This window comes from Artibeus jamaicensis, unplaced genomic scaffold, assembly GCF_021234435.1.
Source record: "Artibeus jamaicensis isolate MK-2021 breed Jamaican fruit bat unplaced genomic scaffold, CSHL_Jam_final contig_1539, whole genome shotgun sequence".
Taxonomy (NCBI): Eukaryota; Metazoa; Chordata; class Mammalia; order Chiroptera; family Phyllostomidae; genus Artibeus; species Artibeus jamaicensis.
In genome coordinates, this window is record NW_026521299.1 from 705,639 (window position 1) to 731,408 (window position 25,770).

The window sequence follows — 25,770 nt, forward strand, 5'->3', positions numbered from 1 at the left end:
CCCCAGCCAGCATCGCTCACCTGCTCCAGACTCCAGACCCTTTTTCCCCACACGGGGTGGGGGAAGGGTGTCCGGAAAGGCTCCTTGGGGCCGACTAGGTCACCTTGCGGAGCCCTGTGGGTGGTAGAGGAGTCGGGCCACGTGGGTTCCCGCAGGGACGCCCTCCTAACCCTCTCAGACTGACCTGCAGTCGGACGCGGGGTTCAGTGAAACAAGTATTTACTGAGCATCTATAATAAACAGCAGTGCCGGTGTTTATTATACCAGCCCCGGAATTCGGCCGGGAGCGAAATACTGTCAGCTCCCGCCCTCCAAGAGAGATGTGGGGTGGGAGTGGGGGCAACAATAAATAATAAATAAGCAAATAATCTAGACCAGAACCATCTAGATAGAAATGGACCAGAAGGCACATATCTACTGTTAGATTTTCCAGTAGCTGTATTAAAATTGTAAGAAGAAACACAGGAAATTAACCCAATATATCCAAATATCATTTCAACATGCAAACAATATACAAAAAAATTAGTATTTTCACATCTGTGTGTGTGTGTGAAACAAGTCTTGGGAATCCAGTGACGATCTCACTGGATTGAGATCGTCAGTCTCGTTTCCAGTGTGTAACTCAGACTCACTCCCTTTGAGAGGCAAGTGGGCAGTCTCCCCCTGTGCCCAGAGGTGACCTTCAGGGGCAGCAGAGTCCAGCTGTCAGCTAAGGGCTGAGGAACAGAAGAAAGCAGAGCAGGGTAAGGGGGTGGGGAGAGCTGGGGGGGAGGGGAGGGGAGGGGAGGGGGGCAGAATTCAGAGAAGTGAGACCCACAGACACTCTGAATTCTGGTTCCACCACAAGCACTGGCCAGTGGCCTGGTCTTGTGGAGCCCCGATCTCCCCAACTCTGAAATGGGGACATGCTTTCTCCTGTGGGGATTGGAGGAATGCTCACTCAGTAAATGTTGTTCTTGAAACCCTGACTGGTATAGCTCAGTGGATTGAGCACAGGCCTGCGAACCAGAGGATTGCGGTTCAATTCCTAGTCAGGGCATATTCCTGGGTTGCAGGCCAGTTCCCAGCAGGGGATGCACGAAAGGCAACCATACATTGATGTTTCTCTCCCTCTCTCCTTCCCCTCTAAAGATAAATAAATAAATAAAATCTTTAAAAAAATTAAATAAATGTTGTTTTTGTCCCCACCCCTCCAGCTGTCTGTAGCAGTGGCCAGGGCACAGCTTCCCAAACTTAGTCACATCCCCTCCAACCCTGACACTCAGTGGCCCCCAGACCCTCCATTTTTAACCATTTCTCTCCCAGCAATACACTTAACACTCTGGACTTCGGTTTCACTGACTATGTAATTGCACACTTGGAACTCTTGGGAATGAAGTATTGTAGAGTCACTTCTAGGGACCGAGTCACTGCCATGGGGAGTGGGGGCACCAGGTGTCAACCTCATAGTACTGAGAAGGTGCATTCCCTCTTTGGGAACTAGGAAAAGGATTTCTGCCTATGAAAATCATCCTGCCCCCAAAGACCTCTCCCACCGAGGGCAAAATTGCCAGAAAAAAGGATGCTTAGGAAATGCAGACATCTCTGGCTTGTGTGACTCAGCGGACTGAGCACAGGTCTCTGAACCAAAAGGTCACTGGTTCGATTCCCAGTCAGAGCACATGCCTGGGTTGCGGGCCAGGTCCCCAGTAAGGGACATGCAAGAGGTAACCACACATTGATGTTTCTCTCCCACTCTTCCCTTCCCCTCTCTCTAAAAATAAATAAATAAAACCTTTTTTAAAAAAGGAACTGTGAACAGGGCCCCAGGGTTGGAGAGGGAAACCCCAAGCCAAGAGGCTGCCTCGTGAGGAGTGTGTGAGGACTCCGCATCGCCTGCCTTTACTCACCCCACCTCCAGGGCCAGCAGGCCCACAAGCCCAGGGGGAATTCAGGATCAACAACCAGGCCCCCCTCAGCGGGGGGCTCCATGGGGTTTCACCAAGGCTGGGAGTGACGGGTGGGAGCAAGTCCTTTGGTCCCAGACAAAGGAGGCAGCAGGGTCTGGATTTGGGGTGCAGACCTGCCCTCCCTGTACCCCACCCAGAAAGCCTGGGAACCAGCAGGGCTCCCTGGATGGTGACCCAGAAACCTGTCAGCACCTCCTCCCCGGCACCGCCCACATGGATCCCCACTGCTTCCCTGGCAACTGTCGGGGTTTCCTTCCCCTGGGTTTCTGTGCCCACCCACTTGCCCCTCTACCCCCTGAGACCCACTCAGACTCCCCAGGGCTACCCAGAGCCAAGTAGCTGGATTTGGGGCCATGCAGACTTCAGCGCAGGCCCGGATGGGAGAGAGCGTGTTCGAGCCCGGGTGTGCCCTACGACTGACACCGCCGGCCCCTCTGGGCCCCTCTGGTGTTCCAGATCCAGGGGGCCACGGATCCCTCAGCGACTGAATTCCTAGAAAGTAAGAAAGAAAACAAAGATGCCGTCCACTCAATCCTCAGTGACGACTAGGCCTTGGAGGACATAAAACTCCAAAGGATTTATAGGGTAGGAGAGAGGCCTGAAGCCTGGGTGAGCGGGGAGCAACAGGTTTAAGCCAGGTTGGTGGGAAGGAAGGCTGACTGGGCCCTTAGCAGCCGCCATCTCCTGCTAGCCAGATTCCAGACCAGCAGGCTTACCCTGCTCCGCCCGCCTCCTTCCTCCTTTGCTCTCCCGCCAGTGGCCACCTCCCCTCCCCCACTTCGCTCCTCCCCCCTTCCCCCAGCCACCTACTTTCTCTGCCTGCCCCTGCCGCCGCCCCCCCCCCCCCGCAGCGTCTTCGCACTCTTTCATCCATCCATTTACCAAACTGTTGCTGAGCGCCAAGGCCCCCTTCGACCCTGGTGCGAGGCTCGGGGGTGTGGAGAAGAAAACAAAGCCCTGGAGGAGTCCCACCAATCCCCGGTGTGGCGTTGGCTCCTCCCGCACTCCAGCCCACCTCTCTCAGCCAGCCCCCCCCCCCCTCGACCTCCGCCCTGCCCTCCTTTCCTTCCCCGAACTCTGGCCCAGCCCCTATCCCTTGAGCTCTGGGAGCAGGCAGGCAGCACCCTCTCCTGCCCATTCCTGGTATGGAGCTCCCCGCCCTAAGAAAAGTTCGGGGTGAGGGTTCAGGGTGACCTGGAGGGGAGAGAGCACAGGGTGACTCGGGACACATCTCCCCAGTTGGAGCAGCGTCCCCCTGCAGAGGCGGAAGGAACCAGCTAGGACTCTTGCAACGGGGCAGACTTAAAGTAGAAGGTGGCCTCCCCCAGCTAATTACGGAGGACAGACACTTTTGAAGGCCCCAGGAGGTCACCGAATCCCTTCTTCCCCAGGCCAAGACATATTCCCACTTCAAAAGCAGGCAAGGAATAGGACAAGAGAAACAGCAAAGACCACATGAAAATTTCCTGAACCTTGGAGCCTGTGGCCTGGAGGGACAAACTCAGCCCCAGAGAATGGGGTCACAGGCCCATAGCCGCTGCCCTGACATTTCCTTCCACCAGCTCCTATGGGTGGGGCCTCCATGGGCTACACAACGTGAAGGGACATGTATTTTCCACCACTTCTCAGTGGGAGGAGGCAACATGTTTGGGGCATTTTACCTGCAGAGTCTGTTCGTCAGATAGTTCCATAGGCCAAAGGGAAACTATTTTATTCCACGCAAAGCACAAATGTTACACTCACCTGAAGTGCGGTCCAGTGAGCTGCCACACCTCCCAGTCACCAACAAGCAACCCAGCCAGACATTCTGTCCCGGCCAAAGGCCAAGACGGTTGTCACATGACTGCCAGCACCTGACGATTACACCTGAGGCCAAGGGAAAAAACAATTTCCTCTGATCGGTGGCAAATTATAAAATCTGCAGGTGATGCCCACCACACATGAGTCTGAGTGCGGGAGATGGCAGCCCAGCGATTCTGACCTAGTGAGACGAACAGACATCTCTGTAAGGGGCAGATCCCTGTCTCGGGCTGGGCCACTCTGTCACTCCTGTGGTGATCTGCTGGCTTCCTTGCCCTTTTCTCTGCCTTGGAGTTCAGATCCCCAGCACAGCTCCCTGTGGCTTGGTCTTTGCTGACAACAGAAATCATTTTGGCCAATCATTCTTCATTCAACACGTTTTTTGAGCTTCTACACTGTGCTAAACCCTAGGGATACCCCAGTGAGTCCAACTGATATTGTTCCCTAGCCCTGTAGGAGCTGACCCTCCAGTGGGGAGAACCAGAGAGAAAACGTACCACTTTTATTGATAACAGTTCAATAGAAAGGTTAATGATACGTTAGAAATTGACAAGTGCTACAGGGGGGAAAACATGGTAAAGTGGCTGAGACTTGCAGGAGGAAATGTGCAATTTTAAATAGTGTGGACAGGTACTACTGAAGGCTGTGAGAGGGCAGACCCTGAGAATATTTAGGTGAGGAGCATGTCAGGCAGAGGGAATGACAAGTACAAAGGCCCTGAGGTGAGCTCCTGGCTGCCAGGTCTGGGCAGCACCTAGGGAGGCTGGTGTGGCTGAAGCAGAGCAGCAGGGAGGAGACAAGGTGGGGGAGGGGCAGGTCGCAGAGCCTTGCGGGCCTCGTGCGTCCACTCTGTGTGAGATGGTAGCCCCTGGAGGATTTTGGACAGAGGAAAGACATGCCTTATGTTTTAGGCAGAAAATGATTTAATACTGAGAATTAGGTGCTTACAAAACCATTGGGAAGAACTGGAGGAGCCGGCTGTAGGTTGGGGACACTCCCGTCTGCCTGTCTCTGCCTCATTGGGGGGGCAGGGTGGAATCAGGCGGCCCCGGCCTGAATGGTTGAGCTGTGATCAGGGACAGGAGTTCTTTCTGCCACCATTCCGAACTCTTAACCCTTACAGCACTAGTGAGGGGATGCTGGAGGTGCTGCAGAAAACCCCATGTCTCTGCGGCCTGCACAGCAACATTTCCTTGTTTCCGTCCAACAAATTTCACTCTTTAGTGGGACCTAATTCACATTCAAACCTGCAGCTTCAAAGGAGTGTGGAGAATGGTGCCAAATGCCAACCCATGGTGTCTGCTACAGCCCTAAGCCCTTCCCCAAGTCAAATACCCTGCTACATCCCAGCCGTGCCCCTGCTCCCTACACCCCTGCTGCTGCCCTCAGGGCAGGTACCACACTGGTGAAACTACCCTGTACTTGTTTGTCTTCTACCCCACCCAGTGGAAGTCCCCTGAGGACAGGGAACACAGCTACCTCATTCAAGTCTCCAGTGCCTGAGTGCCTGGAGGGATCCAGCTAGCCAGGCGAGAGAAGGCAACAAACTCACCCATCTTAGGGGAAGCAGTAGTGGAGGGGAAAGAGGCAGCATCCCAAGCGACCCTCCCTGATCCTCAGTTTTAACATCTGTAAAATGGGGACAGTAGCCTTGCTGAACTGGTAGGGACGATGTGGGATGCTGCAGTCAGTAGGTGCTCATCACTTTCCTTTTCCCGCATTGTTTCCTGAGGTTGAAGAGGAGCTGGACTTTTCTGGGTTCCAGCTCTGAAGAAGGTGGCTGATACATGGACAGTATCCTGGGGTCATGTGTGGTAGGTGGCTGGCTCAGGAAAGTGCCTGCCCCCTGAGCATCTCTATTTATTGGAGAATTTTTCCTTCAAAAGTTGGAAGCTGAAGGAAGAGGCCTTCCTCTCACTCTAGGCCTGCCAGGCTTCCTGGCAGCAGACCTGGGGGTCAGCAGGGCCTAGTGGCCTGGTTTTGCCAAGTGAGTAGATGTACTAGTAGCTGGGTGACTCTCCAGGAGAGTAGTCAAACACCAGGCACCAGTGCGACCCTATGCCCAGCTTGCCCCCGTCAGTGTTGGCTGTTATGGTCCTGGGTCAATCTAGTTATAATGGGCCAGTTCAGGTTCATTCTCATTGTCTGCTCATAACTACTAGTACCCCCCCCCCTTTACTCTTAAGTGTCTTGCTTGTCTGTAATAGCTCAGCATACATAGCCTATGAACCAGGAATTCCTCTCCTAAGGTATGTACCCAACAGAAATACTTGGAGTACATGTCACCAAGAAATATTCCAGAACATTCAGAGCTGCACTACATGTAATAGTCCCAAACTGGAAACTAACCAATGCCCTACAACAGAATGGATATAAAAACTGTAGTATACATAACACCACATAACCATGCAGCAAAGAGAATGAACATTCTGCAGCCACATGCAGGAACATGGATGAATCGGGACATAATGCTGAACAAAGATTAACACAAGAGAGTACGTATCATGATTCCATCCACACAATGCACAAAAAAGTTGGAACTAAAGGGCACTGTTAGAAGTTGAGATGGTGCCCTGACTGATGTGGCTCCGTGGGTTGGGTGTTGTCCCACAAACTGAAAGGTTGCTGGTTTGACTCCTGGTCAGGAGGGTACATGCCTGGTGTGCTGGCCAGGTCCCAGTTTGGAGGCCTGAGAAGCAGCCCAAACATTGATGTTTCTCTTCCTCCCTTCCCCTCTTTCTAAAAATAAATAAATAAAATCTTTAAACAAACAAACAAACAAACAAACAAACAAAAAAGAAGTTGAGATGGTGGTTACATAAGGGAGGATGGAAATGTTCTTTTTCTTGATATGGGTTCTAGCCACACACGGGTGTTCACTTTATTAAAAGGCACTAAGCCGAACACAGGATTTATGCCTTTTCTGTACGTACAGTTTTCATCAGTAAAAGGTGTACTTTAAAACATATCCTAGTTTGTGTAATAGGTTCCAGGGGTGTCCAACCTTTGGCATCTGTGGGCCTCACTGGAAGAAGAGTTGTCTTGGGCCACACATTAAATACACAAATACTATCAAAAACCGATGAGCAAAAAAAAAAAAAAAAAAGGTTTTAGGTAAATTTATGGTTTTGTGTTAGGCCACATTCATAGCTATCCTGGGCCACGAGCGACTTGTGGGCTGCGGTTCGGACACTTCTCCCCACCTCTTCCCATCTACCTTCCAGGTGGGACTGACACACAGGACTGTCACACCTTACCCCCATGCCTTTCAGGAAGCCTCTACTCTTCCAAGAGCTGCAGTTGACTCAAAAGTGAGAGGTAAACTGGCAAGTAACTATATAACTGGAGAAATGGGAGGCACAAATCCCTGGGGAGTGCCAAGGGACACCCCAACCTTCCAGGACCTCCGAATTTCAACCCACAGCTGGGAGACCGTCAAACTCCTGCTACTCCACTTAGCAGAGCAGGGGAAAAACAAACACATCAGAAAGAATTTCAACAGCCCAGGTAAGAGTAACTGTACCTTCGGCTGTCCTGTAAAATAAAGTTGACTTGAACTCCCCATTTCCTGAATGTCTGTTGGGGTCATTGAGTTCAATGGGTTTTCCTAGTGGAAACTGTGTAATTCAACTCTGACAGTGAGGAAATGCTTCCTGTGGCAAAGATTGGTTCTGATGTGACCAGTTCCCCTGGTGCCCCTCAGGCCTTCACCGACCAGGTTTATGTGTCTGGCCTAGAGGAGCTCCCCTTCCCTGCCTACTCCCCATGGTCCCCCACCTATCCAAATCGCACTCTGGCCTGTTCAAGCCCACCTCCACTAGGACCCTTCCTTGATTACCCAGAGCTCCCTCCTCTTTCTGTGGCACCTGACCCCCAGTCTAAGTTTCTAGAGCATAGGGAACTTTGCTCACTAGTTGTACCCCAACAGCATGGAAGTTTTTGGTACATAGTAGGCCCTCAGTAAATAATGAATGAATGAATGCTTGCTTTCTGCCTCATGGTGTGAAGGGGTTCCCAACCTCTGGACCTGTTAGGAACCAGGCCAAACAGCAGGAGGTGAGCTTGAATTTAATACACTTGAATCATCCAGAAACCATCCCCCCCATCTGTGGGAAAATTGGCTTCCACGAAAGTATTCCTTGTTGATTCCTCTAGACATGAAATTCACTGGCGCAAGGACTATGTCTTATTCATTTTTTAAATCTCTACCACTCACCCTTATGCTTCATAAATAATTATTGAAAGAGGAAAAGAAAGTAAGTAACTTGGGGGCATTTGCAACCCAGAAAGCACTGGAGGCAGGGGTCAGCGGTAGAGTTATTTGGATTTCAAAGGTGTGGGTAATCCTGGAGAAGAACAAACTACTATATTTGTCTACAAATTTATTTATATTTGCTTCCTTCCAGAGAGACTGAGGTGGCTTACAAAAATACACATAATACAAGGTAAAAAACAAGTAGGTGAGGAAATCAGTATGAGGGGCAAATAAGAGTAGAAAAAAAAAATCAAGTCGGTTGATGAAAAGTGGGCCAAAAAGTTGAAGGAGTTTTCCCACAGCCCACTGGAGATGCAAGTCCCTCTTTTTCCCACCTGCCTCTCAGGGACAGCCACAGGCCTCACAAGGCCTTCCGGGCCACTAGCCCCGGAGGCCTGGCCTAGATGCCTAGAGGGCCTTGGGGAAGGCTGTATCCAGGGGACCGCCTCTCTTGTGGGGGCTATCCCTGGCCCAGACGTGGGGGTCCGGGTGGATGGCAGGAGCCTGTAGCCTGAGGGCTGAAGGACGGTTCTTCCACTCAACGTCTCGAAGGTTCGGGAGCTAACAAGTCCATGCCACGAGGCCAACTTTACTCGCAGCCTACTGAGCGCGCGCTTGTCACGTAGGGCACAAAGATGGAGCAGCCCGCCACGCACCCCGCCCCACCCTCGGCTCTAGACAAAGGGGCAGGCCGCCCCTCCCCCAGCCTCTCCCTAGAGTTCCCCTCCACCCTCCTCTCCTCAGGCTGCCCTTCCTTGACTTCCTTTCCCCTCCAGGGGCAGCCTGCGGGCTTCACTGGGCCGGCGTTCCACCTGGGCGATGGGCGGGGAGCCGGAGCGCGGGTAGGCGGCCTCCCCGCCCACCCCTAGCTCCGCCAGGTCTCAGACTCAAACCCGCGCCCTCTTCTTTGAACCGGTTCTATTGGCCCCCAGCACCTTCCCCCGCCCCCACCCGGCCGAGCACGTGCTGCCCGGGGTGGGGGCTGGGCCCTCTCCCGCCTTGGTACCCCACCCCCACCGGAAACATTCCTGAAACATTCCTTAAACTGGGAGGCCCGGCCCCCTCCGTTCCCCACCCCGCCTCCACTCTTGTGCTTAGGATTTTCCTGGAGTCCCCCTTCCACCGCCGGCTTTCCCCTAGAGGAGGGGGTTGGGCCGGGGCCTCAGCCTACAAGGGAGGAAGAACAACATGAGTCACAACAGTGTGTCACCCGGTCGCATTGCAATTCCCTGCATCACGGGAGGTGTGGAAGGCCGCCTCCGGGATCAGGAGTGGGGAGGTGCGCTCTGTAAGGCCCGGGCCCGGCCTGCAGGGCGCGCCACTAACAGCGTCCATCTCCCACCGCCCTCCCCGCCATCTTCCCACTTTGGCTTCCTTCCCGGCCGTGCAACAAGTCTTTGTTGAGTCGGCCCCTGTGCGTCCGGCGCAGCAGGTATAGCGTACGCGGACTGAGTCCCTGCCCTCAAAGTGCTTCCAAGCGGTCACTGGTTCACGCCTTATTTCTTAAAAAGTCACCGCAGATGGGGCCAAGGAACCAAGTGGGAAACCATGTATGAAGGAATCTTCCCTCAGGTTAACCTGCACCAAGCCAATCGTTTGCTTTGAGATGCACCTTAATTATGGTTCACTTGCAACCATTAATAAACTAAAACTCTCGATTTCACAAGTTTCACATTTGAATTTCACAAGACCTGAATTTCACCAATCCAATCAGCCACACGCAGGTTGGCACTGAAACGTACATGCTGACACCTGTCTGCCCATGGGGAATCTGCCAGCAGCGTATCTGGGCGAAGGGGGCGGTGGGTAGGCCGCGTAACCACAGCCCGCGCGTTTCTCTCCACCCCTACCGCCCGCGCGGACCCCGCCGGCACCAATACCACCCACATTCTCGCGCTCGGAGAGCGTCAGACCCATTAAGTCCCGAAGACCACTGGAGGTGTTTCTGCTAGGGACCCCCAGTTCTAGGCAGTAAGGACGCCCCCCACCCTCCCCCCCAACCTCGCGAAAAGCTCCTTGGTGACCCCTCTTGTGCCCTTTCTCAGGTCTCCCGCTATGAGGCAGTGTGGAGTGGGCCGGCACCCTGGGATATTAGCACTAACCCCCAGCGCCAACAACTGCGCACTCTTCTCCGAAGTCAGCACCCACCCGCGGGGCGGCTGGCGGGCGGCCGCCCTTTTAAATCCCCGGGCTCATTTGCATGGCCCCGCCCCCTCAGTGACACGACTGGCGCGGGCGGGCCCGTCCCCCCTGCCCCTGGGTCGCTCTTTTTAAGCTCCCCTGAGCCGGGGCTGCGCTCCTCTAATTGGGACTCCGAGCCCGGGCTATTTCTGGCGCTGGCGCGGCTCCAAGAAGGCGTGAGTTCGCGGCCCCTCCGGTGGCTTTTTTTTTTTAATATCTATCATTTAATTAAATTATTTATTTATTGAGGCCGCGCACGGGCCGTGCCTAGCTTCCTGCCCCTCGCCATCCTTCGGGGGAGGGGGAATATTTCTGTTCCCACTCCTGGATGTGACACATAAATACCCCGTGGGGGCCTGGGCGGCGAGCACGCGGCGGTGGCAGTCTCTGAGCGCCTTTGCTGTCTCCCGGTTTCAGATCCGCATTTGCTACCAGCGGCGGCGGCGGAGCCAGGCCGGTCCTCAGCGCCCAGCACCGTCGCTCCTACCAGCCCTGAGCTCGCACCACAGGCCGGCGACCGAGCTCGCGGTGAGTCGTCCCTGGGCCCCGCGACGGAGGAGGGCGCCCGCGCCCCCTCCCTGCAAGCCACCGGGGGCTGCAGCGCGCGCCTCCAGCTTTATTCCCAGGCCGGGACTGCGCGAGCCTCGGGCGGAGGAGGGCCGCGCAGAGCGGGGGCTGGCGGCGGGGCCCGCTAGCGTGGGGAGGGCGCCCGCACCTCTTCCCCCGCGCCGCTGGCGCCCAGCGGGGGGCGGGGACCCGGGAAGGGCGCGCGGTGGGGGAGGGGGCGCGCGGCTGCGACGAGCGCGAGTTGTGCACCCGGCGGTTCCCGATGCACCTCGCGCCGGCCGCTCCCGCCCGAGCCCGGCCCCGGGCCTTGGGTATTGGGGGCGGGGAGAGGAACAGGCTGCGGCGCAGCGGGAGAGTGGGGGGCCGGCCATCCCCCGCAGCCTGGGGAAGTTCTAGAAGTGAGGGGGATGGGCAGGAACCCCGCAATTAGGCCCTACTCCCGCACGGCCTTTACCTGGTGTCCCTCCACGCAGATGAGGCCGAATCGTGGGCCTAGGTTTGGGGCTTCACCTCGACCCCACCTCTGGCCTTGCCCGCGTGCCTCTTCAGCCCCCGGGGCCAGGCCTGCCCTCCACCCCCACAAACTGGTTTCTCTGCTTTGCTGGGCTCTGTTGGAACTAGTCCCTTTGACTCCCCGTTTCAATTTATTTTCCTGAGGCTTTATTTTGCGGGGAGGGCACGGAGGGAGGTAGCTTTCTTCCTCTCCCCCGCTCGAGCCAGGTTTCCTGCCCCAGGGCGGGCTTGGGTGCCCCCTCTGGCAGGAAGTGGGGCCGGGTGCACCCGCGTGGCCGTGCATGCGGTCGGGGTACACCGGTTTCCCGCGCCTGCTAGAGCGGCCTGTGCCCCTCCCCCAGCACGTTCTAGCCCCCAGTCCCGTCGGTCGACCTGCATACAACGGCCAAGGGAGACACTTGCAGTCACCGGGGTCGGGTGTGGAGTAGAGTATCACAGAGACTTAACTAACGTCAGGGCGGGTAAGGAAAGTGGCGGGCTAGAGGGTCGCCAAGTACCTACTCCATCCTCTTCTTCAACTTGCTGTGTGACTTTATTTAGGCAACTTATCCGGGCTCTCTGGACTACTTTTTTTTTTTTTTTTTTTGTGAAACAGCACAACTTCTGGATAATTTTCTAGGATTATTTCTGCAAATTCTCTAAGTATTTGTGGAGCACACATTATGCGCACGGTGTTATGAAAGGGACAAGACTGGGCCCTAAAACGTGCCTTCTCCGTGACAGGCCTCTCTGATGTTGGAAACAGGTGGAAGAGACAGCATTTGTTGTCTGGCCTGAGAGGGCTTCAGGCCTTCATTCATTTCATGAAGCCTGGATTTGGGGTGGGGGAGTGGACTCAAGGGTTCCCAGCAGCAAGAGGTGGCAAGGGGGAACCACCAGATGAAATAGGATCTTCCAGGAAGACCCACCGGGACCCCAGTAGGCAGTGCCCAAGCTGTCTGGGATTAGGGACCAGCTTCACCCAACTAGAACCTCCTCCCGGAGGGGTGTTCAGCAGACCTCATGTGAGGTCAGTACTCATTTAGCTGATTAATTTGAATGTTTAGTTTGAAAAAGGGACCTGTGGTGTAATAGAAGATTCTAATCACTGCCTTTAATTATAGAGCAGACCAAGCCACTAATGACAGAGTAGGATAAATCACCAATCACCTTGTTTAAAAGGGTCTTCAAGTCTGAAATATTATAAAACAGAATAAATACCAGAGAAAGCCCTGCCATCTGGAACATCGAAGCTTTGAGGATGGGGGCCTTGGGCCCTCCAGAAGTCACAGTCGTGCAAAATGGTTTTTGTTCCTTTGATTGGGTTAAAATTGGGAATTGTCTGAAAATCTGAAAAAGGGAAAGAAATCACTTTCAAATGTTCTAGTTCTCATTTTGAATGGAAACTGCCCATTGTTTGGGTATTTTTAAACTATTATTTGGTTTGATCTTTGCAAGTCTGGAAAGGTAGTTGAGGCAGATGTCTTACCTTTACCCCAGTTTACAGACTTAAGGGAGTTTCAGAAGTGGAGGGGTTTGGGCCCACGCTCCACCAGGTGCAGCCAGGAATTGGTTTGCAGGAAGCCCAGGTTCCCGCTTCAGCCTTCAGTCTAACACAGGGATAATAATGGGGAGGATGGGAGTGCGGGGTGGGGGGCACCCTCACAGTCCTTCTTTTAAGAAGGTATTTTGCTTTAAATGTATTTATTGATTTTGGAGAGAGGAAGGAAGGGACAAACATCAACTTGTTATTTCACTTATTTATGCATTTATTGGTTGATGCTTGTATGTTCCCTGACCTGGGATCGAACCGGCAATCTTGGCGGATTAGATGATGCTCTAACCAACTGAGCAACCGGGCCAGGCCCTTACTTCTGAGTTTCTGGAAGAAACCCCCAAGTACAGGGTACTGGTGTCCTTGCAGGGGGTGGGGGGTTTAGGTATTGGGGTAAACTCCAATAGTGGGTCTGATTAAACTGAAGCAGGCTTTTATGAAGAAGGAATGTACTAGAAGAAGACCAAAAAGCTTTTAGGATCAGCCCTGCCAGGGCTCCAGAGGGCCAGCTAGAAGGGTCCATCTCAGTTGGAGGTACCTCTTCTGTAAGAAGGTATTAAAAAGAAAGGTGTCATCTGACTCTGGAGGGCCTGATGAGAGAGGGGGGACCCACCTTACCCGTTGCAGTTCAACCATCTTCTCCCTCCCCAAATTGTGTCCCCATCTTTGAATCCTAGGATTTACCTTGAAAGAGAGCAGGAGGCGGCACCCATGGGGCCCTGGCACCAATCCTGGCCATGTGATTGGTGTGAATTGTTAAGGTTGCCCTTGTAGTTTTTGGTCCTGAGCCTTGAGAATTTGCAGCGAGGTGTGCAGAGGATTGAAGCTCATGGCTGCCAGAGGCCCAGGCTCATTTTCTCTGCTTACCTTTCCTCCCTAGCTCCCTGTGTATTCCCCAGGCTTGGTGAAAAAGCAAGATTCTGCTGGTTAGAGAGAGGGGGCTGCCTCACAGTGTGAGGACCCCCGCTTCATCCATACCTTGGCCCAGGGCAGACTCACCCTCAGAGGCAGGTCTGGGCTGCCTGTGGCTCCAGGCCCTGGCCCTGTGGGGTGGCAGGACAACAAAGAGCCCTTCTGAACAGCAGATAAGGAGCTGATTAGGGCCAACCGCCTGGCCCCACCCTGTGGCAGCTGGGTGGGAGTTGGGGCACCCCTGCCAGCAGGCAGTGTTTCTACAGTGCACTTGGGGTGTGGGAGGGGAGGGGGGTGGGTAGGAAGTGGCTGGAGCAAAGTGTTTTGTCTAAAACCACTTTTCCTGCCTCCAGCATCCACCTGCTCCATAGAGAAGGGAAGATGAGCGAGTCGAGCTCGAAGTCCAGCCAGCCCTTGGCCTCCAAGCAGGAAAAGGACGGCACTGAGAAGCGAGGGCGAGGCAGGCCTCGCAAGCAGCCTCCGGTGAGTCCCGGGACGGCGCTGGTAGGGAGTCAGGTGGGTGTCCAAATCTCTGCCTCAGTTTACCCCTTTGGGCTAGGGAGGTGCCAGGTGTCTTGGCCGGTGAAACAGGGACGGAGGGGTGCACAGTTGTTCCTTTCTGCATGTGTCCTCCCCACTCATGCTTGCACACCCTACGCTCACAAATCCTGTAGGTAACTTCGGAGACTCCAGGAGAAAAGTGGGGATTGAACCAGAAAGCCCAAGCCCAAGTAACCCTTGGTTCACGAAGGCCTGTGCTTGCCCCGGGGTGTAGACCACTGCTCTTTATTTTCAGTTTATTGTGGGCCAGCATGTTTATAGAACAGCAAAGATGAACTCTAGAAACTTGAAAAGAAATAGAAGCCTAGGGTTTTTTTTTTTTAAAGATTTTATTTATTTGTTTTTAAAGAAGGGGGGAGGAGAGGAGAAAGGGAGAGAGAAACATCAATGTGTGGTTGCCTCTCAAGCCTGCCTAACTGGGGACCTGGCCAAAATCCAGGCATGTGCCCTGACTGGGAATCAAACCAGTAACCCTTTGGTTCACAGGCTGGTGCTCAACCACTGAGCCACACCAGCCAGGGCAAGCCTAGGATTTTTAATCATGAGATTCATCACATTACTCTGTCAATTTGCTATTATAAAAGCTTCTGGATACTTAATGGCAGTTTCTGTACTTCCTCATCCCAGGCCAGGAACTAGGACCTGTTCATGGGCCTCTCACTGCTAGTGGCCCCAGTCGCCGCCCCCACCCCCCACTTCAGCTTTACTCCTGGCTCTGTAAATGTAAATTGAGCCTTGGCCGGGCGGCTCAGTTGGTGGAAGCATCGTCCTATACAGCAAAAGGTTTTGGGTTCGATGTCTGGTCCAGGAAGAGTACAGGAGGCAACTAATCAATGTTTCTCACATTGATGTTTCTCTTTTTCCCTTCCTCTTTTCAAAATCAGTGAACATATCCTCTAGTGAGAATTTTTAAAAAGAGAGAAATTGAAGCCCAAAAAGTTGAAAATGTTGGGGAGTTGGTAGAATGATCTTCCCATGGGACTGGAGGCCAGCCTTGCACTCTGGGGTGCCCCAGGAAGTTTGGCCAGTCAGGTGTGGGGGCCGAGCTTGCTCTGTGGTCGCAATCTTGGCTTCTCTCATGGAGGGGCAGCTGTGGGTGAAGTCCAGTTCCTTGCCCTTGACACGGCAGGCCCCTGGCTGCTCCATCACCGAGGTGGACAGTCAGTGGTCTGTCCTGACTCTTTTTAGGAGACATGAGCTGGGAGGCGTCTGGGTGGCTACGTTCAGCTGCCTCTTTCAGAGCCCGCTGTGTGTGGCGGAGGGGTGCGGGGGACTCCTTGTTCCCTGGGCCTCCCCGCCTGCCTGTTGGCTGAGGTGGGGTCGAGGGTCAGAAGGGGGTGTTGGGTTACTGACCATGGTTAGAAACAGTGCATGGGAAACCGTAGCTGAAGTGCCTTTCCCGCCCAGGTTCTATGCATAATGCAGCAGCTTTTTATTCTGTCTAGGGCTTATTAAAATTTCAGTGGCAGCAGCGGCACGGACCTCTGGGGTTTCTTCTCTCTGGGAGGCAGCCTGGAGGGGCCAGTTTACAGTTAGAGGCTGGAGGCTCCCCCCAGGCCAAGGCCCTTTTTCTACTCTGAATTCCTGGAAGTGTCCAGCTTCTGTTATCTGAAAGGGTGGGCAATGATTCTGGCCCTGGGGCTAGACACTTCCTTATTTTAATTTTCATGATAGCCTGCAAGGTCAGTCTTGTCACCGTTTACAGGTGAGGAAACTGAGGCTCGGGCGTTAAGTGTCTTCCCCGAGACCTTAGGGCCCGGCCCGTCAGTGGCACAGCAGGGACCAGGGCAGAGTTGCCCGTGTGCCTGCCCCCATGACACCTTTTCCAGGGGTCTTGTCACAGGAAAGCAAGGGGAAGGGCTTTGCAAAAAATAATCAAACTGGGAACTAAATCCCGAGGACTTGCCCCTGCCATCGTGGATTCCTGGGTGGGGGCGATGGCTTGCTGACTTAAACCCTGTTGGGGTGGGGCAGAGGGCCCTCTGTCTTCTGAAACGGGTGGTGCGGGTGGCATCCGTGTCTGACGGCTGCCTGTGTCTCTGCAGAAGGAGCCCAGCGAAGTGCCAACACCTAAGAGACCTCGGGGCAGACCAAAGGGGAGCAAAAACAAGGGCGCTGCCAAGACCCGGGTAAGGCGCTGGTGGTGGTGGCGGCGTGTGAAGAGGGTGGTGTGGGGAGGGACCGGCTCATCCGGGGTCTGCTCCCTGTGCCCTGGTGTCTGGGTGGCAGGTACGCGGGTCTTGGCTAATCGGGGAAAGCAGTGTGATGACTGAGGTCTCACTCTGGGGCCTGGGTCCTGCCCAGGACAGTGGGGGAGATGAAGTCGGAAGCCCTGCAGCATTCCTGGTCTAGCAGAAGGGAGAACTAACTGGGAAGAATGAAGGGGCAAGCAGCCACCGGGCTCAGAATGTCACCTTCCGTCCCGGGGTGCCCTGAATCCTAAGGGAGTGGGGATAAGCAGGGAGGCCAGATTCTCAGTGGCATTGGGCTTTCAGAGAAGTAGTTTTGTTTTTTATTTTATTTTTTTCTAAGACACGACTCATATCCTCTGAGTCATGGGTGGAGGAGGGAGTGGGGGGCGTGTGTGTAGATTGAGGGGGTCAGTGTGGTGGCCAGTCATCACCAGCTGGACTTGGGTGGGCCTGCCGGCTCGGGGGAGACTCCTGGGCCACCCTGAGTGGAGGCAGGCGGCTCTGTCCCTCTCTGCTCCTCGCCCATCACTGGATGGGCACCGTCGGGGGCATTTTTGACACGGTGAATCTTTTCTCTGACCATCTAGAAAACCACCACGACCCCAGGGAGGAAACCGAGGGGCAGACCCAAAAAACTGGTAGGTGAAGTGGGGGGTGACTTGGCTCTTCCAGGTGGGGCCCTAAGAATAGGTCATACCTGTCATGGAGGCAGTCCCCTGACCTGCAGGCCAAGTGTGGTGGGCTGTCGCCTTCTGCCTTCTGCCCGGGGCTTTCAAAGGTCTCCACATCCAGGAGAAGTGAGAGGTCCGGGTACAGACCAGACTCTTGCCCTTCACTGGTGGAGGGCGTCTGCTTTCGGGAGGCGTCTTGGAGGCCCTCGGGTATGTCCCCCATTCTGGAAATGGGCAAAGGACACCTCCTGGGAAGGGGCGAGTTTTGTCTTTGTCCTGATCCCGAGGAGGGAGGACAAAGCACCAAGGCGTGCAGCCCCTGAAGGGGGACCGTGCTGGGTAGGCACTCTGCATCTCTGCCCCCAAAGGGCTGGTGGTGGAAGTTGGTGTCTCCAGTCAGGGGACGGCCTCTAGGGGGTCCCCCTGCAGCTAGCGGCCTCTGCCTTCCTGTTCCTGGACCTTGCCTATCCCCAACCTGCTCCCTGAACTCCCTGAGGCATTGGTTCCTCGAGCTGAGCTACCACCACTAGGCTTAGGGGGGGGTGGGCCCCTGGAGTCGAGCTGCCATCACCAGGGTTAGGGGGGTTGGGGTGCTGGCTGGACCCCAGGAGTGAGTAACAGGAAACAAGTTGTTTTGGAGTTTGTGCCTGGCACGGGGGCTGAAGCCTGTGTGGTGTCCCAACATTCCCGCCCCGTGAGTGAGCCTCGGCGGCACACATTTCCCCTTCCTCCCCGCCCTGGCCTGGGGTCAGCCTGCGGCCTCAGCAGCTGCCCCTGTATACCAAGGTCACCTGGTCCCAGGGCACCCTCCAGCCACCCTTTCCGATTTCCTCTCCCGGGCCGCTGCTCCCCCCTCCCCCACTCCTTCCTGCTACAGTGAGCTGTCCCCGGTACCCCCACCGTGGGCCCTGCGGCAGGGGAGGGTGGCTCTGTGTGAGAGCGGCTTGTGTGTGGTTTTTTTTCCCTCCCTTTAAATTCTTCCCTTTTTATGAATGAAACTGGGCTGTGGAGGTTGCTGAGTCACCCACACACTCAGCCCTGACTCATCCCCCTTCTGGAGAGCCAGGGAGGGTGGGGGCAGCAAGCCTGCGCTCTCCATCATGGCTGGGGGTGGAGGAGGAGGAGGCCCAGGCTTGGCACTGCTGATGGCCCTGCCCCACCACACAGGAGAAGGAGGAAGAGGAGGGCATCTCCCAGGAGTCCTCAGAGGAGGAGCAGTGACTGTGCCGTGCCACCCGCTTCCTCACGGAGAAGCAGTTTCCTTCTGGGACTGGACAGCTCCACTCCCACTGCCCCCCCGCCCCTGCCTCCAGACCCCAGTCACCTCCACCCATCTGCGCCTCCCGCACCGCCACACTACACAGCACACCAGCCGCTGCGGGGCCCCGGAGGCCCGAGTGGGGAGCAGTTTCCTTCGGTCTCGATTCCCAGCAGCCCTTCGCCCTCCCACATTCATTCACTTGGCCTCCTGGACAAAGCTGACTTCCCACTTAGCTGCACCTAGCGCCTGTCGTGTCCCTGCTCCCTTGGTGGTGGGGGCATTGCTGACTGGGCCCCTGGTTTGGGGGTCCCTTCCCCACTCTTACCTCTGGCTTCCCATTAGGGAGCCTGGGAGGGCTCCCCTGGCCTTAAAGGGGCCTGAGCCCCATCTCACCCTGACACACCCACTCCACAGTACCGGCGGTAGCAGCACGTGTGGCCATGGATAGGGCCGTTTGGCCCCAAGATGCCCACTCTCCTTTCTTCCTGGCCTTGCCTAGTTCTGGCACTAGGTGGGACAGGTCCCCCTGGGACACAGGAAGGAAGGCAGGAGGGGTGTGAGCCCCCTACCCGTCTGCTTCCACTCGAAGCCTCCGAGTTTCCCCTCTCCTCACATGGGGCACTAACAAGGAGCTAGCCTTGCCCACTCCCAGCCCCGCTCCACCCCACCCTGTCCCCCAAGGTTCTGGTTCCATCTTTCCTCTGTTCACAAACTACCTCTGGACAGTTGTGTTGTTTTGTGTTCAAGTTTCATTCTTAGACATCTGTCATTGCTGCTGCTACCAGCGCCAAATGTCCATCCTCACTGCCTCCTGTTCTGCCCACACTCCCCTCCAAGATGCTCTTGGGAAGGGGCAGGGGCAAAGCAGGCTGGGAACCGACTACCCCAGTCCCAGGGAAGGTGGGGCTCTGCCCCTAGGATGCTGCAGCAGACTGAGGCCTGTGCTGATGGCCGAGAGTGTAGGGCCACCTTCTCTCCCCTGTTCTGCTGGGGAGGAGGTAGCGTTATTTGTCCCAGCCTGGGGCCCCCCCTCTGGTTTCCTATTTGCAGTTACTTGAATAAAAAAAAAATCCTTTTCTGGACTGGAGTCTTTCTGTGCAATGGGTGCCCGGAACAGGCAGAGGCAGAAACCAAGGACCAGGTAGGCAATGGGGGTGGCTTTGGAGAGGCCCAGCCCAGCTCTTGAGGTTGGGGGAAGGGAGTTAGGGAAAGTGATTTTAGTTCCTCTTGAAGAAATCACACCCCAAACCACAAACCGTTTTATTTATAAAATATACTGAATACTATACATTAGGTCTTGTTCCCATATAAAGAACTTTGAAGTCGGGTCAGGGAGGGCTAAAGAAAAATGGGACCCACAGAAAGTGCAAAGCTCCCTGCCCCGCCCAGTTACCCCAAAAAGGAAAACCTCATAGTGCCTGGGAGGACAATAGGCTCAGCCCACAAAGGGCTGAAAAGGCCTGGGGGGGAGGTGAGGGGGGAGGGGGCTATATAAGGGCAGGTGAGGGGGAAGAGCAGGCTGCACAACCCTGGGCACTCCGGGGCTCTGAAGATCAGTGCAACGAGGTCAGGTCTTGACATCCAGCAAGGGCATCCGCTTGTGCTGATAGCCACTCTGCCAGCCATGCACCACCTGTGGTGGGGAGACAACAGCTGGGCTCTGGTCCTTGGGAGTCCACCGCACAGCCTTACAGAAGGGACCTTGCTACTCCAGACCCGAATGGGAAAGGCTGTGGGCAAAACCAGGCTCTGGTTTGAGGAGTATGGGTGAAAAGCAGACTGCTGACTCCCTGTCCCGAGTGCTCACTTTTGGGTCTCCCACATCAGAGAGTAGCTCCTGCTCAGCCTCGTGTAGCTCCTCGGCGGGGTCGTAGCTATACGTGGGGAGCAGGTGATGGCGAAGCCGGTCCACCCTGGGGAACAGGGGTGGGGTTCAGCCAGGGGGCCCACCCCCTTCTTGCCCTGTCTCCACTCCCCCAGGCTCTTAACACAAGAGGCCTTTCCCCAGCCGGTAAGCTGAGCCCCAGTGGGTAAGAAAGCCTAACAGTGGGGTGTAGGGGATTTCAGGGTTGTACCAGGATGGCTGAGGGGCATCTTGCATCTATACAGAGAACTCAGATCCTGTGAGAAGATATTTAAGCCAAATGTCGGGGAGGTAGCACTGAGGGGCAGGGACACTCACCGCTTTTTCTTCTGGACATACATTACCTGTAACAGAGACACAGCACTGTGGAGGCTGGGAGCCTGGGACAGCCCACCCACTTCAGCACCCCTAACAGCAGGGCAGCTTGCGATGCTGTATGTAGGCCGGACCAGGCCCACTCAGCCCTGCTTAGCAAAGGTGTGGGTGTACATGTGTGAATGTGGGGGCTCCTTACCACAGCCACCACCACCCCGACCAGGGTGATGAGGAAGAAAGGCCCCAACACATAGCCCACCATGGAGTCGCTCCTGGCCTGGGGGGCATTGGGCACTGTGGTGTTACTCATGACAGCAGCAGCCAGAGGGCTGGGCAGTCAGCATGGGCAGGGATGCCTCAAGAGGGTGCCTCCGCTGGGCTCCCTAGGGAGGAGGAAGGGAGGTTGTCAGTTTTACCCAGGGTGACACCCAGGCTCTGGATCCCCCCCCAAGGGCTGGTGACGTAAAAACTTAGGTCAAGAACTGGGATGAGGAATCCTCCAGGCCAACGTGCTGGGTTTAACCCTCCAATGACTCTCAGCAAATCCCGGGTATAAAGGATGCCTACGAGGAGGCCCCGACCCACAGACAATTCTGCCGGGCTCCTATCCCCAAAGCAGGGCGGGGCCCACCTCAAGTGCTGGCCCAGCATTTGCAGCCGTCAACTCCTGAGGAAAGGTTAGATATAGGTTCCCGGCTCCAGCCCGGACCTCCTGGGGCGCTAGGCTGCCAGCACCTATCCAGTGAAGCAAAATGGGGAGATTAGGTAAAAATACGAGGGCCCGACACTGTGGCCCAAGGGGTGAGGTAGGAGCATTTGAAGGAGCCTGCCTCAGTCCTGATCCAACCCCCACACTTCAGGCTCCAGGCCCTATGTGCCCTCCTTGTCCCTACTGTCACTCCAGACATATAGCCTGGTCATTCTGTCACCCATCTGTCTCCTGCCTGGATGGATACAAGTGGTTAGGACTGGACTGCATCTGTGATGTGAAGTGAAGTAACCACCTTCTCTGGTCCCCACCCAGGGCTCCGCCCAGGTCCCTCCCCTGCTGGCCTGAGCTGACGAGAGGAGGAGAGGGTCAGTTTCCATCCAGAGATGCACGGAAACTGTCCACGGGTGGCTGCACAAAGATTCCCTATGGTCCCTGACCCTGGGTCGCCTGATTCGAGGGCAAGGTGTGAACTACCTGTCCCGGTGTTCGCGAGGTCACTGGGCTTGCCTAGTCGCACGCACACAGTCCCATAGTCGAGAACACAAGTCGCGATGGGGAGGGTGTCAGGCTGATCCTAGGATGCGGACTAGAATCGGCGGGCGGGAGGCAGTTCCTAGGGCTCTGGGAGGCTCAGGCCGTGGGAGGGAGGCTTAGGGGTAGCGCAGAGGGGCCCCGGCATCCTGTAACCCCGGCACCCCGAGGCGTGGACCCGTGCCAGCTCTCTGCAGCCCATCCAACCCGGCCATGCCTTACCTCCCGCCGCTGCAGCTGGGACAGGAACGCCCTCGGTCGTCTCCGGGGCCCCGGAAGAGCCTGGAGGCGCGTGATCAAAGGACCCGGGGAAATGGGTGGAGCCTCAGTTCCGAGGCACAGCCAATCCTGTGGCGGAAAACAGCAGGCCCGGAGACTTCAGAAGCTGCCAATCCTGTGGCGTGAAGGCAGGGCTGGTCCGGATTGCAGGGTCCATTTCTCGCCGAAGGGGGGCAGCCGAGGGCTGCGCAGCGGCTGCAGCGAAGAGCGTGGGGCGGGGGCGCGGCGCCCGGTTTCCCGGCGTGCCCCGGGGCGGACCCCAGCTGGTACCCCACCGCTGGGCCTCAGGTAACAGGGAGGTTTGTTAATCTAGCTCCCTCTCTGGTTGGAGCCCAAGTGTAGAGCCAAACTACACTCTAGTGTTTAGCCCAGACCTGTGGCTACTAGCGCACGTTTTTCAGGCAGGAACTTGCCCTAGGCTCACAAGGCCTCGGTTAGTGTGTTGCGTCCTCCACGTCTCCCGGCTGTGCGCAGAGGAGGCAGGCTGGGTTAGCTCCTGCCCAGCCAGGGCCTACTCACACGATCCGCACCTCAAGCTTAACGTCCATAAAACAGGCTGCCGTGAGGATCAACCGGTAGCATGAGTAAGAAATGTAGCACACAGTTCGCCCTGGATGTTCAATTCCCCGTGAACTTTGGGGGTGGGGGCACAGATGGAACAGCGGGGTGAAATCCCCTGTATTACAGGTACTTGCTAAGTAGGTAAGCTTGGGTCAAAGCTTTCGTGGTCTGATCATTAAAATGTCACACACTTACTGGAGAAATCTGAATAAGATTGGTGAATTTTATCAATGTCAGTATACTGGATGTCGTACTATAGTTTTGCAGAAGTTACTTGGAGAAACTAAGAAAGTGTACAAGGGGATCTGTATTATTAATGTCTTATAACTTTAGATGAATCTACAATTTCCTGAAATGTACGTGTGTGGTTTTTTTACCAGATGCCCACGCCCTGCCCCCCAAATCACAGGCAGTTGGAAAAACTCCAGACTGGGAGGTGATAGATACCACCTGAGAATATAAAGGTTGTGGCAGCTGAACTAGAAGGATTGAGACTGAGGTCCTTCCGGGTCCTCAGGTGTTATTGGAGATCGAGGGATGGCCTGGGTCACTCTATTTTTGCCAGAGGCAGCCAGTGGCATGGACATAGTTGAGCCACTTGGTCTGACCTGCCCTGTTTCCTCAGGCCCCTCCCTCCAGAGAAGGTTAGATGAGGGCAGGTCTGGTGCAGAGAAGACTCAACTGGGAACCAGGGAGCAGGTGGGAACTGGCCTCTTGCCTCCAGACACCACCACCTGACTGTGGTGAGGAATCAGATCAAGGGGAAGGAATCAGGGAAATGTGTGGGTCTGAAGGCCCCAGGTATATTTCGTGGTGTTCTCTGCCTTTTGAGTCTGAAGAATAGAGAGACCATCCCCATCCAAGGCTTCTATCAGAGCTGAGGACAGAGGGAGGAGGCCACCTCCACAGGCAAGTCCTGCCTCACTTTGTGAGGAAGTGGGGGGTCAAATGATAGGTTTTATTGTTCTATAGTATTTGTTAATCATTTATTCACCAAGACAAACTGTTTCATAGCCCACATACTTTTCATAGTTCAGGAACACAGGTCAGTGTCAAACTTCCATGGAATTGACCCCAAAGAAATTGTTTACATTCCAAAATCCCTTTGCAGTCTGAAAGATACTAGCCTTCTTCATCTCCTTAGTCTGTCATGGAATCATAATTTCTGTAGAAATCTTCATGTCTTCTTTGTTGCTTCAGACACAGCTAACTTATAGAAAGCTGCAACCCCCAGGGATACAATGATCTCTCCAACGATCTGAAATTGCAGACAATTGGCCGGAAGGCCACACACCTGAGGTCTTGTCAAAGCCCTGGAAGCCCTGGTAGTTATTCTCAACCCCAAGGTCTTCAGATTCATCTGATAGGTTTAATGACCCGGGCCCCCTTGGCTGCCCACACACCCAGCTTTTGTCCCCATTCTCGGGGCTTCCGACCATGTATCTTGGGGGCTTAGTAGTCCTAGGAGCAGGCCTAGTGGTCACATTGGCCAGGTCAGTGTGTGGAAAGGGCTGAGGTCTCAGCGTCAGAGACTTAGCATGTTTCTACCTCCCTTACTACCAGGACAGACTAGGAAGGGCAAGTGGGGCAACCCCAATTCAAACATGAGTCCACTGAGGCCCTGAGGTGAGAGTTCCCAAGGCCCTTGGTATGGTCAGCAAAGGTAGGGCAGAATGGGATGGTAGGTGGGTCCTTCCTCCTGGACAGCTCTGTGCTGGCACCCGCTCCAGGGCTGCATTTGACGCATGGTTAGTTCCTGTGATGCGGGGTACGGGGGAGGTTAAAGATGTGTGTGATAACCCTAAAGCAACTAGCAAAATTACAGAGTTATAGTTAATAAACCAACAAAAGAGATAAAATGGAATAAATAATCCCAAAGGAGGCAGAAAAAAGAGGAGAAGGGGAACAAAGAACAGATGCAAGAACTGAAAAGCAAACAGGATAAATTGAAGTCTAACTATATCAAAATCGCATTAAAGGTAAATGGTCCAAAGTTTAGACTAAACAACCCAATTAGAAGGCTCAGATGTCAGAATAGATTAAAAAACCAAGACCCAATTATATGCTGCCTGTAAGAAAGGTATTTTATCTTATTTTAAATATTTTATTTATTTATTTTTAGAGAGAGAGGAAGGAGAAAGAGTGGGAAAGAAACATTAATGTGTGGTTGCCTCTCATGTGTCCCCTACTGGGGACCTGGCCTGCACCCCAGGCATGTCCCTGATGGGGAATCAAACCAGCTACCCTTTGCTTCATAGGCCGGTGCTCAATCCATTGAGCTACATCAGCCAGGGCAGAAAGGTATTTTAAAATAAAGATTCAAATAGGGTGCCCTGGCTGATGTGCTCAGTGGATTGAGCACCGGCCTACGAACCAATGGGTCAGTGGTTCGATTCCCAGTCAGGGCACATGCCTGGGCTGCAGGTCAGTTCCCAGCAGGGGATGCATGAGAGGCAACCATACACTGATAGAAAAGAAAAGAAAAAAATAACGAGGATTCAAGTCATATGATATATGCTCTGATCACAATGGAATTTCATCAGAAATTAATAACAGAAAGATCCTTGAAAAATCCCTATATACTATATTTGGAAAAGGAATAGCACACCTCTGGATCAAGCAATAATTAGGAAATATTTTGAACTGAATGAAAAGGAGAACACAACATACCAATTTATGGGACACCTCTATTAGAGAAATAGGCACTAAATGCCTATCTTAAAAAAAGATGTCAGTGATCACAGCTTCTACCTGAAACCAATGTGTGCAGAAGAAAATAAAGATTCGTGCAGAAATCCATGAAACAGAGAACAGAAAAATAGAGAAATATCAATGAAACCAAAAGCTACTTCTTGAGAAGTTTGACAAAAGTCACAAACCTCTCTAGTTAGTTGGACCAGGAAAAAAGAAAATACCAATCACCAAAGTCAGTAATGAGAGACAACATCACAGCAGATTCTGCAGATAATAAAAGATTAATAAGGAAATATTAGTAACAATTTAATGCCAATAAATTTGACAACTTAGTTGAAATGTAGAGTACATGGGAAGACACATTACCAATGTGCATTTAAGAAGAAATGAATTTATAATAATCTAGGTCAAGTTGATT

At 54.3% G+C, this 25,770-nt stretch overlaps 2 protein-coding genes and 1 long non-coding RNA gene across 11 annotated transcripts; 1 reads left to right on the plus strand and 2 right to left on the minus strand.

Moving 5' to 3' along the window:
* Positions 1-310: 310 nt before the first annotated feature.
* LOC119041230 (uncharacterized) lies at positions 311-11,460 on the minus strand. Of its 2 annotated transcripts, XR_008392344.1 has the most exons (4): positions 11,207-11,460; positions 3,693-3,815; positions 2,275-2,441; positions 311-716 (listed from the first exon to the last, which is right to left on the minus strand). It is a non-coding gene; the product is annotated as an uncharacterized LOC119041230 (long non-coding RNA). The 2 variants fall into 2 exon arrangements; XR_005080997.2 differs by lacking the exons at positions 3,693-3,815; positions 11,207-11,460 and adding an exon at positions 2,832-2,921.
* Positions 10,242-19,478, plus strand: HMGA1 (high mobility group AT-hook 1). 2 transcript variants are annotated; one of them, XM_037134453.2, is made up of 6 exons: positions 10,242-10,361; positions 10,603-10,713; positions 14,065-14,227; positions 16,318-16,401; positions 17,052-17,102; positions 18,303-19,478. In XM_037134453.2, exons 3-6 carry the CDS (start codon positions 14,093-14,095, stop codon positions 18,354-18,356), a joined length of 324 nt encoding a protein of 107 aa, XP_036990348.1. In that variant the 5' UTR covers positions 10,242-10,361; positions 10,603-10,713; positions 14,065-14,092; the 3' UTR covers positions 18,357-19,478. The 2 variants fall into 2 exon arrangements, with proteins under 2 accessions (XP_036990348.1, XP_036990349.1); XM_037134454.2 differs by having other exon boundaries at positions 10,246-10,361; positions 14,065-14,194.
* Positions 19,479-19,642: 164 nt separating this feature from the next.
* On the minus strand, positions 19,643-22,128 carry SMIM29 (small integral membrane protein 29). 7 transcript variants are annotated; one of them, XM_053668961.1, is made up of 7 exons: positions 22,041-22,115; positions 21,762-21,861; positions 21,207-21,310; positions 20,775-20,958; positions 20,579-20,604; positions 20,204-20,309; positions 19,643-20,029 (listed from the first exon to the last, which is right to left on the minus strand). In XM_053668961.1, the coding sequence occupies exons 4-7, from the start codon at positions 20,883-20,885 to the stop codon at positions 19,964-19,966; spliced, it is 309 nt and encodes a 102-aa protein (XP_053524936.1). In that variant the 5' UTR covers positions 20,886-20,958; positions 21,207-21,310; positions 21,762-21,861; positions 22,041-22,115; the 3' UTR covers positions 19,643-19,963. The 7 variants fall into 7 exon arrangements, with proteins under 7 accessions (XP_053524936.1, XP_036990366.2, XP_053524944.1 ...); XM_037134471.2 differs by lacking the exon at positions 21,762-21,861 and having other exon boundaries at positions 22,041-22,128; XM_053668969.1 differs by lacking the exon at positions 22,041-22,115 and having other exon boundaries at positions 20,835-20,958; positions 21,762-22,034.
* Between the last annotated feature and the right edge of the window lie 3,642 nt (positions 22,129-25,770).

Excerpts from the sequence above, each read along its gene's own strand:
- HMGA1 (XM_037134453.2), top strand. The coding sequence starts at position 14,093 with ATGAGCGAGTCGAGCTCGAAGTCCAGCCAGCCCTTGGCCTCCAAGCAG. Across the intron at positions 16,402-17,051 it reads AGGGCGCTGCCAAGACCCGG|AAAACCACCACGACCCCAGG; the intron begins GTAAGGCGCTGG and ends CTGACCATCTAG. Across the intron at positions 17,103-18,302 it reads GGGGCAGACCCAAAAAACTG|GAGAAGGAGGAAGAGGAGGG; the intron begins GTAGGTGAAGTG and ends CCCACCACACAG.
- SMIM29 (XM_037134469.2), bottom strand. The coding sequence starts at position 20,863 with ATGCCCCCCAGGCCAGGAGCGACTCCATG. Across the intron at positions 20,725-20,834 it reads AGGCCAGGAGCGACTCCATG|GGCTGAGTGGGCCTGGTCCG; the intron begins GTGGGCTATGTG and ends TTTGCTAAGCAG. Across the intron at positions 20,030-20,203 it reads CTGATGTGGGAGACCCAAAA|GTGGTGCATGGCTGGCAGAG; the intron begins GTGAGCACTCGG and ends TCCCCACCACAG.